General features: G+C 28.9%; 1 protein-coding gene across 4 annotated transcripts in view; it reads right to left on the bottom strand.

The window, feature by feature from the left end:
- LOC126902626 (neurotrypsin-like) overlaps positions 1-12,288 on the bottom strand; it is a 54,680-nt gene that overhangs the window by 37,107 nt on the left and 5,285 nt on the right. For 3 of the 4 annotated variants that reach the window (XM_050680088.1, XM_050680090.1, XM_050680089.1), the window contains exons 2-3: positions 8,925-9,071; positions 8,665-8,858 (exon numbers count right to left, since the gene is read on the bottom strand). In XM_050680088.1, coding sequence (XP_050536045.1) covers positions 8,665-8,858; positions 8,925-9,071 — 341 coding nt within the window. Of the gene's footprint in view, positions 1-5,395; positions 5,911-8,664; positions 8,859-8,924; positions 9,072-12,288 lie in introns of those variants that run through there. The other variant, XM_050680087.1, reaches the window with a different exon arrangement.

The raw sequence follows: 12,288 nt of genomic DNA, 5'->3' as shown, positions 1-12,288 counted from the left end.
CTCACCAGCGAGGGGGAACAAAAATTAATTAAATCACCAATTTTATATTATCCGGGCATCTCAAATAGATTAACTAAAATATTTAAGAATTTTAGTATTACTTTGGTAACATTTAAGAGTAATAATTTAAGAGATTTATTAGGTAACCCTAAAGATAAGGTAGTTGAAGGGGGAAATCAGGCATTTATAAAATACAATGTGAAAGTTGTAATAAATGTTACGTAGGACAAACAAAAAGAAATATAGGGGTCAGGTTTAAAGAGCACTTAAGAAATATTAAAAATCAAGAAGTTGAGAAATCTCCAGTGGCTGAACATTTATTGACACATAATCACTCTATTAAAACCATAAAACTAATTAAAAACGTAAATAATTACAAAGAACTTAATATCAGAGAAGCAATAGAAATGTTTAAAAATAAAAACAATTTAATTAATTGGGATCTTGGCCCACTGAAAAATTCATTATTAAACTTATGTAAACTGGCAAAATGTGATAATATTACTTAGTGATGAAGTCACTGGGTGATAAGGTCACTAGGGGTATATAAGGGAGTTTTTTCTAGTCGGGGTGTCAGTATGTGTTTAGCGTTGATAATGATAACATTGTTTCCGAAATACGTATCTGCGACTTTTCATTAATTTTTTGTGGCTTTGAGTTTAATATTTTTAATATAGTTTTAATTTTACTTAAGACGGTTTATTATTTAACACTTTTAGAATATTTACAATATATGCATGCACTACGTGTACTAACTGTCTACTTGTAGCGAACTAACTAGCTTATAACTGATTGATTGATTGACTGATTTCGCGCCGTTTTATAGTGTGTAGAGTTCTATAATATTCTTTTACGAGGCGATCGAGGACATTCGCGCGTATATGCATTCTGTATTGCCTATCTATCGTGAAGATTATCGATCGTTCCATGGTCGCTACATTACTTCTCCCACAGTACACGGAGTATTTACAATATATAGTTAGTAACATTGTTTTATATGATATAATTTGTAGTCAGATATTTTGAGAAATGTACTTTTCGTCCTGATCGAGTTCGCCTTGGTTGTGCTGAAACTGCTGTACTTGTTGTGTCTGTGTTATGTTCAGGTGCTTTGTTTTCTATGTAAGTGGGTTTGAGTTGATCAATTGATATTGTTCTGAACGTACCGTTGATTTGAAGGTCGAACGTCTTGGGTGTTCTTTTTAACACTTTAAATGGTCCTTTATATGTATATATTAGTTTTGGTTTCAAAGCGTCGATTTTTTGATATACGGGAGTACACGTTCTAGGTCTTTTGGTATGCAAGTGCGTTTTGATGAAGTGTGGTGGTATAATATTGGGGATACTTTTAAAATTTATAGTTGAAGTTGTTTTATGAAATCAGATGGTCTTGGCAGTAGTTCTGTTTCTTCAAAGAATTGTCCTGGTAGTCTTAGTGTTTGACCTAAACTAGTTCGGCTGGGGATGCTTTTAAGTATTCTTTTAGTGTGCGTAGACCTAATAAGATCATTGGTAATTCTTCGGACCAACGGGTGCTATCTTTACATGTTATAGCGGCATCTAGTGTTCTATGTACTCTTTCTATCATTCCATTTGCTTGAGCATGATATAGTGATGAACGTATTGTTTGAAAACCTAATGTTTTTGAAGCAATGCCTCACGGCAGTTCCAGGGCGGTCCACATCAAGTCGAGAAGAAGAGGAAGAAAAAAAAAATAAAGGTATAATGTAAGTTGAATTGTCTACTCTGATCTGTCGTTATTCTATTGGTACTCCAAATCTTGTAATCCAATGTTGAATCAGGGTAGTAGCACATATTTCTGCAGTCATGTCTTTTATAGGCACGGCCTCTATTCATCTTGTGAACATATCAGTCATAGTCAATATGTATTTATAAGTTTTAAATGGTGATAATGATACAACAATGTCAATGTGTATTTGTTCGAAACGACCACTTGGTGGTATAAAATTGACGATTGGAGTAATTGTATGTTAGTATTTTTTTGTTTTTTGACATTTTTTACATGATTTTACCCATGATGTTATATATTTTTTTATTGATATTCATACGAAACGGGGTTTAATTTGGCTAAGAGTTCCTTTTATTCTAGGATGTGATATGTTATGTATAGTTGAAAATACTTTTCTTTGTACTGATGGTGGTACGATTGGCCGTATTTTACCAGTATTTGTGTTGCATTAATTTTTTGATCACTTTCTATTTCCATGTCTTGTATTTTTAGACTAGTGTCGGTTAATAGGTAGTCTTTGTCTTGTGCGTTGGCTATTTCTTCTATTAAGTTTAATTGGTAACATGTATTTGATATGCTTTCGACTTTTAAAAAATAGTCTGTTATAATGTTGCTTGATCCGGCAATTTGCTGTATGTTAGTAGTTAATTGTGATATAAATGAAATGTATCGTTCAAATTTTTCTAGTTTTTGTTTAAAATCATGAATAATGGTTTGTCGTATGTTTAAATTGTAAAGTCCTTGCCTTCTAATAAGTGAATGAAATGTCTACAACTATCATATATAGCTAGGAGTTCTCTATCATAGGTCGAGTATCGTTGTTCAGCCGTTGTTAGTTTACGACTGTGAAAACCTAGTAGAAGCATTTGATAATTAATTATTTGGTGTACAACTCCACTGATTGATCTATTACTGTCATTTTTGTTTAGCTATATGTAATTTTTCTGGCGCTTTGATTGTTACTGGTGGTCCGGTTGTTTGTATGAAATGGACAGTAAAGTTTTTTGACTTTTTTTGATGTGCAAGATGGTGACTACAGTATATTTTAGCTTCGATGCGAGCAGAGAAGGTATTAATTTTACTATGATGTGTTTTTTTTTTTTATTATTATTATTTTTATTTATGTCTTTTGCCACTTTTTCTTAGCACTCACTGGACCGATTTCTTTCAAAAATACGTCAAAAGATCACAAATCGTATCTAGTTGAAGATATTACCCCTAAAAATTGAAAAACATTCCCTCGTTCCCCGCAAATGGGGGAAATATTCAAAAAAATTAAAAATTTAGAAATCGCTANCCCTTAAAAATTGAAAAAAATTCCCTCGTTCCCCGCAAATGGGGGAAATATCCAAAAAAATTACAAATTTAAAAATCGCTAATTTTCGAAATTTTTTCACTTTTTTTTCTTAAAACTTCCATAACTTTTAGAAAAATCAACAAATCTACATAATTTTTTTTTTATACTAAATATTCTAAACCCTTAGATATTTACCTTTCATTTGATATCATTTTTTTGAAAATCTATCACTTAACCTGCTCATTGGGGGGGATTTAAAATAGCAACTTTTTTTACAAAAATTAACTTTTTCAACTTAATTTTTGAAAATGTTTCGGAAATACTGCGTCCTTCAAACATATATCAAATTAAAGCTTATTTTATGTACTATAAAATGAAAAAAAAAAATTTGTCCCGACACTTTTTTTTCTACATTTAAACGGCTGCCGTAGTTAAAAAAACACTATTTTTGTGTTAAAATTTTCGATTTTCGATTTTAAATTTTCAACTTAAAAATGCTATAACTTTTTGAAAAATGTATATATCAGCACAAAGTTTTTTTTTCTAAATACATTATAAGTACATCTTTCATTTGACATACTTTTTATTAAAATTGGACAATTTCCCCTTATATAGGGGGCGTTCAAAACTTAAAATATTGTAAAAAACATAGATCTTTTTCAACTGAACTTTTGAAAATGTTCCGGAAATACTGCGTCCTTTAAACATATATCAAATATAAAGCTTATGTCATATCAAATCAAAGGTTATGTTATATACTATCAAATGAAAAAAAAAAATTTGTCCCGACATCTTATCTTCTATGTGCAAATGGCTGTCGAAAATTAAAAAAAAATGTAATATTTGCGATAAAAATTATCTTTTATCGGGATGTTTTTCGTACTTAAAACTACCATAACTTTTTCAAAAATGAACAAATAAAAATAATATTTTTTTGTATTGAAACCTTAGATATTTCCCTTTCATTTGATATAACTTTTTTTGATAATCTAACACTTATTCTGCTCACTGGGGGGATTTAACATAGTAACTTTTTTACAAAAAATAACTTTTTCAACTTAATTTTTGAAAATGTTCTGGAAATACTACGTCCTTTAAACTTATATCAAATTAAAGCTTATTTTATGTAATATAAAATTAAAAAAAAAATTTGTCCCGACGACCTATCTTCTATGCGCAAATGGCTACCATATTCAAAAATATGCTATTTTAACAAATTTTTTTTTTTAATTAAACACTATCTACAGATTTGCATCGAAACGTTTTTTATGATAGTGATTTTAATCACTGTCAGATATCATCTATACTGGACCCAACTATGCCATGACCCCACTGTGTCGCCACCTCACTGTGCCGCCACCCCACTGTGCTTAATACACTTTTTTTTAATATGTCTGAATGGTTGAGTTTCGCTTGATAACTGAAATACCCTGTATATTGTCTGTCTTGATCGGGGTAACTAATGATGTTGTAAAATGTATAACTCCGTCTTCAAGAAGTTGTTTGCGTTTAAGGTTGATTTGTAAGTTGAAATGTATCAGGAAATCCGCTCCTAGAATACAACGAGTCCCAACTGCAATTATACATGTATAACGAAATTGGTTCATCGTTTCCGCCAAAATTGACCGTATCGTTACCGACAAATCTGATTAGCGTAGGTTTTTCGTTTCCGCTAAACCGATATTTTATACCTCACTATAAATAGAAGCTTGAGAACCACTAGTTAAAATATTTACCAAAATAACCAGATAATAATTATCTACTATTCATTTAATCAATCTTTGTACTATTTTTTTATTGTTATTAGATATATTATAGCTTATATAGCTATATTGTATTGATAGTTGTGAATCATTTCATTCACAATTTAGTGAATAATTTTTTAAGGGGCTTATTTCTATTAAAATATTTTTAAAAAATTTAATAAAAAATGTTTAATCTTATAATTACATTAAAATGTATAGTTTTGATGACGCAGTCTCAAAAAGCAAACAGAATAAAATTTAAATCCGTTTCAGAAAAACAAAAGAGGCAATTGATAAATTTAATAATTAAATTAGCCAATTTGAATTTGTGAAATTAGTTTTCAACAACTATCGAAAAATGTATAGATCATAGATCTATTTTTCATTATATTATTACACGTATTAGATAATTTTTAAGCTTATTATTGATATTTGAATTTTATTTCAATGTTTTGATGACTTTATTTTCTTATAAAATATTTTTTTTTTTTTTTTATTAGACATAAAAGACCGCGGCAGCTCTGGCCATTGGTCTGTTAGTAAATTACATTATTATTATTATTACAATTTTTGCATAACATTTATACATATTATATATATTATATATACAAATTATATTTCTTTATATAAAGTGGATTTTTTTAAGAAAATAAGTAATTTTTGAATTACGGTTGGTTCAGGACTGAGGATTTCGTATAGGTGAGTGGTTCCGAGAGTTTCCATACGATCTTGTTGGTTGCTTCTGCACTCAGTGAAAATGTGTTTGATCGTGAGTTGGATACCGCAGATGGTGCAGTTTGGTGGGTCCTCTTTTTTCATAAGGTGTCGGTGGGTACATGAAGTATGGCCTATTCTTAGGCGGTTTATAATTGTTTCTTGTCTTCTAGGACAGCCGGTAGGGGGAGGCCATGGTATTATTGATTTTTTTATATCGTTGAGTTTAGTTGTTTGATTTGACCAGTATTGTTGCCATCTTTCGATTGTGTGATTTTGATAAATTTTCTTGCGTCGGTATATGAGAAATCTAGTATTGTGATAGCATTAGATGACGTGTGCGAGAGTTTGGCGGCCTCGTCTGCTTTTTTGTTGCCTGCTATATTGCTATGCCCAGGAATCCACTATATTTTTATTATTCATTACAAATATATATATATATATATATATATTAGGGTGGCTCAAAAAAAATCGATCTTCGAAATGTTTATGAGATACCTCATAAATGTATTATATACATTGAAATAAACATTTTATGAAAATTTGAGATTAAAAAAAAAATTTTTACAGGTCGCTCAACGCGTTTTAAGAAAATTGACCAAAAATACTCAAAAAAACATAAAATGTCATTATTTATTCAATTTTTGTTCAAATTTCTTACTTAGTACATCTAAATTGTTCGTTTTTTAATGCCGAATAATAATAATTAGAAAAAAAAATTGTAAGTCCAAAATTGATTGCTTTAAGTCCATAAAAAGCTCAAAAATATGGTTAAGTTCAACGAACACTTAAGTAAACCAAAAAAATTTTTTTTTTCATTTTTTTTTTTTAATTTGATTAATATTTGTGTGTATTTTAAGAGGAAAAAATTTTTTTTTTAATCTCAATTTTCATAAAATGTTTATTTCAATGTATATAATACATTTATGAGGTATCTCATAAACATTTCGAAGATCGATTTTTTTTGAGCCACCCTAATATATATATATACTTAAGTTAGTTATCTATTATAATTTATTTACCTTAGGTAAAACGTCATATTTTCTTTATAAAGTTATGCCTATGTGATAAAGTAAGTAATTATTCAAAACGACGTGACCATATTAAGGGTTGGTTAAGGGGGGCGAAAATTAGGGGGGGGTGAATGTTATTTGATAGTTATAGGACAAAAAATTACTTTATTTTGTTCATTAATATTAATACCCCACGCAAAAATCTTAAATACAAGCCTGAACGTAACACTCAATAAAAGCCAAACAATTTGATACTAGCAGCTACCTAACCTGGCCATATACTAAAACCGATACTAGATTATCGTGGTGACCCATGGATAAAATTAAATGGTTCTCAAACTTTTTAGTAGATAGACAGGTAGAAGATTAATTTGGCGGAAACGAAAAACTGACCTTATTCAGGTTTGGCGGAAATGATAATCTCCCCAAAATTGTCTACGAATTTCTAGATCTAAAACAATTGTTCGTTCTCCGTAGGTTCTTATAGTTTGATTATTTGCAGTATAAAGTACTCGAGTTGAAATATTGGATTTGTCTGATTTGTTAGGTTTCACTATTGAAACTTCAGCTCCACTGTCTACTAAAAATTTTTGGTTTGATTTTTTGTCTAAGATTTCTAAGCAGTGAAAGCCCCTCCGTGTCTCGATTGTAGGCACGGAGGGCATTTTTAGTTATCCATCTTGATTGGCGGTTCTGTGGTCCATTTACATGATTTAACATATTTTTGTACCTTACCGCGAAATTTATAATGGAAATAATGGTCCTTCTGGATTATAATGTGATCGGGATTTTGAACGTGAGTGGCTCCACCGTATATTTTTTAATAAGTTCGTCCTCGCTGTAATTGTAATTGCTTGATTTGTTGTTGGAGGTCCGCCAGATAGTTTTCTATATTATTTGGTCTGTGTTGTTTTTGTATCTGGTTCACTGTGTCTATAGAGACATCAAATATTCGGTCTCCCATTTCTGCAAGTACTATTTGGACTTGTTTGAGTAAGCGCTAAAATCACATTTGTTATAATAAGTGGAAAGGACAATTTTGTTCGGCTAACGATTTGATTTTTGACAACATCAATGAGGGTTTTTCGTTACCTAATGAAATTACGGAAATTAATTTCCAAAATGTTTCTTCATCAGTTCTACTATATGTGTTAATGAGTTTGTCTAATAAATTTTGATAACAGTTTTTGGTATTGTCTAAGCTTAAAATGTCACTTACTTTTTCCGAATATGTCTTCGTCGATCATGGCCAAGATATTGTCAAATTTTGTTTGAGACTTACTAATGTATGGTAGTCTAAATAGAGCTTCAACTTTTTTGAACCATGCAGCTGGGTCGCATTTCTAAAATGATTGTAGTTTTACGGCGATTATATTGATATTATTCGCCGTTTCTGGCGTCATTTTGTTTTCCATTTTTCACTTGTCGAGGTCACCAACTTTGGTGTTTGGCGTATTGATTAAATAATAAATAAAAACACTGATTTACGCAAAAAAGAGAAAAATGATAGACGGTTTATTATTTAACACTTTTAGAATATTTACAATATATGCATGCACTACGTGTACTAACTGTCTACTTGTAGCGAACTAACTAGCTTATAACTGATTGATTGATTGACTGATTTCGCGCCGTTTTAGAGTGTGTAGTGTTCTAGACTATTTTTTTACGGAGCGATCGAGAATATTCGCGTGTATATGCATTTTGTATTGCCTATCTATCGTGAAGATTATCGATCATTCCATGGTCTTAACATGTTACATATTTTTAGTAAAAATATACTGTCATTTCACGAATATTTTTTTTAAGTAAAAAAAAGGGCAAGGTTAATAAAATAAAATAACTGACTACAAAATGGTTTGATATAATATTATCAAAACTTTTATGAATATCATTAATTCGTCTCTCCCTTAACTTAATGGTTTTAAAAATGAAACCATTATTTAATTTTTTTATCCATTTCGTCGCTATATCACCTACTATATATTGTGACTTCTTTCGAGTTTTTAATTAAAATATTAAAAGAAAAAGTAACAAACAATATAATAGGTAATGTTTATTATTTAATATCGTCCATACTCTTCTTTTAAGTTTAGTATATTATTTTAAAACTTTTTTAAAGTATTTTTTGTGTCATATTTTTACCTTAATTTTTAATTTTTTGAGTTTTGTTTCAAACATTGGGGTCATAGTATTATTTTGATCTAAATAGTTTTTTTCGCATATTACACCGGCAGCTTCAGATGAATCACAATCATTTTCACCCCAGTTGCTAAATTGACAATCAGTCAGCTCAGACTCCTGACCAGTACAACGAATATTATCGATCCAATATTTTCCTGTCATATTTTTAAAAATCAGTATCCATATAAAAATATAATTTTTTGTACAAAAGTGAGTCTTACGTGATGCTTGTCCAAAAAATGAGTTGTGGGTTATTTTGCGTATTTGTTTAAAACCAAGTTGTCGACAAACTACTTGTCCATCTAGTATATCCCATTCGTCATCACAAATTGTACCCCATAAACCTGAATGTAGAATTTCAATGTTTCCTAAACAATTATTATTTAATCTTAACAAAGTAAATTTTAAAAATTATGACTCTAAGTTTTATAGAAAAAAAATATAAGTTATTACTATTAAGTATGGTAGAAAAATACATTTTAATTTAGGGGATTAATCTGTAATTAAATTAAATTTTATGAAATCTGATTCTATACTTGATGCAAACCTGCAGATGGTGTTTAATTTAAAAAAAATAGATATTTTGAGAAATGATAAGAATCGCTTCGATGCATATCTGTAGATAGTGTTTAATTGTAAGAAATTAGTGGATTATTCCAAAAGCAAAATAAATGAATTCTTATTTCTTTAATTTATCTTAACTAGCAGTTATTTGATTTAGAAATATAATATATGAATAAATATTTATTATTGCAATTAAATATATATGAGATTGATATTTTTAAGGGTAATGTCTTCGACTGATACGATTTGTTTTCCTTAGCCGTATTGTTCAACAAAAGAAGTCCATTGAAATCTTCGAATAAATGGTAACAGTCACAAAAAATAAAAAATAAATAAATAAGCACAATATTATAAAATTAATTCCTTCTCATCTTCGTATTGAAGCTAAAAGTAAGTCGTAAAAAAGGGATATGTATATATAGTACTTACAACATAAAACATATATTGATCCACAAATTTTTCAAAAAGTTACGACTATTTATTGTAAAAATCAAATATAAAACAAAAATAATTATTTTAATACAAAAATTATATGTTTTTTTAATTAAAAAGCAATTTGCATATCGAAGGTAAGTTATCGGGTCAAATTTTTTTTATAACTTACAGTGCCAGATATACGATTCATTTTAACTTATTTTGAGCTCAGAGTATTTCCAGAATATTTTCAAAAGTTAAATTGATAAAGCTATTCTTTTGTATAAAAGTTGCTATTTTGAATACCACTGAGATCGAGTAAAAGGTTAGATTTTTAAAAAATGTATAAATGAAAGGGAGATGTTAGATATTTTTATAAAAACATTATTTTGATTAGTTAATTTTTTAAAATAATGACAGTAATAAGTAAAAAGAACAAAATAAGAAACGCATATTTGACACAAATATTACATTTTTTTTTCAATTTCAGAGGAAATATTCATATAAAAAGTAAGGTATCGGGACAATTTTTAGCTTTGATGCGAAGTTGAGAAGGTATTAGTTTTACTATGATGTATTTTATTTTTTTGTGTGTGTCTGTTACCACTTTTTCTCAGCTCTCACCGAACGGATTTCTTTCAACGATACGTCAAAAGATCACAAATCGTATATAGTCGAAGACATTACCCTTAAAAATTGAAAAAAATTCCCCCGTTCCCCGTAAATGGGGGAAACCTCCAAGAAAATTACAAATTTAAAAAACNGTAAATGGGGGAAACCTCCAAAAAAATTACAAATTTAAAAATCGCTAATTTTCGAAATTTTTTCAATTTTTTTTACTAAAATGTGCCGTAACTTTTTCAAAAATGAACATATCAATATAATTTTTTTTTTTATAGATGCTTGATGTCTTAAACTATCATTTGATATATTTTTGTTGTAGATTTGACTCTTTATCTGCCTACAGGATGGGATTTAAAAAGACAACTTTTTCACAAAAAATTAACTTTTTCACCTTAACTTTTGAAAATGTTCCGGAAAGTATGATCATTTTATATATATCTTAAATTAAAGATATAGTAATATAATTAATTTAAAAAAAAAAAAATTGACCTCTGGGCTTGTCTTCATGGTGAAAATGGCTATCAAATGCTATTTTTGTGTGAAAATTCTCGATTTTATAATTTACATTTTTTACTTTAAAGTGCTATAACTTTTTAAAAAATGTATGGATCAATACAATTTTTTCATGAGAAGTAGTATTTATATACATCTTTCATTGGATATACTTGTTTTTTAAATCAGACTATTTCCCTATATATGGGGGGGCTTCAAATATAAAAAATGCATATAGAAAGTAGAACTTTTTCAACTTAACTTTTGAAAGTGTTCCGGAAGGTCTGACACTTTTATATATATCTTAAATTAAAGCTAATGTAATATACTTTAATTTGAAAAAAAAAAATTTGACCTCTGGACTTGTCTTCATGGTGAAAACGGCTACCGAATGCTATTTTTGTGTGAAAATTTTCGATTTTATAATTTACATTTTTTACTTTAAAGTGCTATAACTTTTTAAAAAATGTATGGATCAATACAATTTTTTCATGAGAAGTAGTATTTATATACATCTTTCATTGGATATACTTGTTTTTTAAATCAGGCTATTTCCCTATATATGGGGGGGCTTCAAATATTAAAAATGCATATAGAAAGTAGAACTTTTTCAACTTAACTTTTGAAAGTGTTCCGGAAGGTCTGACACTTTTATATATAACTTAAATTAATGCTAATGTAATATACTTTACTTTAAAAAAAAAATTTGACCTCTGGACTTGTCTTCACGGCAAAAATCACTACCGAATGCTATTTTCGTGTGAAAACTCTCAATTTTATTTTTTACATTTTTAACTTTATAACTATAACTATAACTTATTGAAAAGTGTATGGATCCTCACAATTTTTTTCAAAGAAACTATATTTTTTTATAAACCCTTTTTCGTTCGACATACTTTATCTTAATCGAGATATTAATAAAGAACCAGCAGATCATGTAGCTTTTGAAATAAAACACCAATTTTTTTAAAATTTAATACTATCTAAAGATTTGCATCGAAGCGTTTATTTTTGATAGTGATTTTAATCACTGTCAGATATCATTATACTTGATCCAACTATGCCACGTCACCACTGTGCCGCGACCCACCCGTGCTGGGTTTTTTTTTCTTAAAACTCCCATAACTTTTTCAAAAATAAACAAATCAACTCTCGCTGGACCGATTTTGATGAACAATNCGCTCAATCTCAGCTCTCGCTGGACCGATTTTGATGAACAATATGTCAAAAGATCACAAATCGTATCTAGTCGAAGACATTACCCTCAAAAATTGAAAAAAATTCCCTCGTTTCCCATAAACAGGGGAAATTCCCCAAAAAATAACAAATGTAAGTATCGCTAATTTTCGACATTTTTTCAATTTTTTTTACTTAAAATTATCATAACTTTTTTCAAAGTGACCAAATCCATATAATTTTTTTTTTATAGACTTTAGGTATTTACCTATCATTTTATATATTTTTGTGAACATTTGACCCTTTAACAGCCCA

This window comes from Daktulosphaira vitifoliae, unplaced genomic scaffold (genome assembly GCF_025091365.1).
Source record: "Daktulosphaira vitifoliae isolate Bord-2020 unplaced genomic scaffold, ASM2509136v1 Scaffold_3, whole genome shotgun sequence".
Taxonomy (NCBI): domain Eukaryota; kingdom Metazoa; phylum Arthropoda; class Insecta; order Hemiptera; family Phylloxeridae; genus Daktulosphaira; species Daktulosphaira vitifoliae.
Note: the sequence above shows the minus strand (reverse complement) of the source record. Positions and strands in the feature narration are given on the sequence as shown.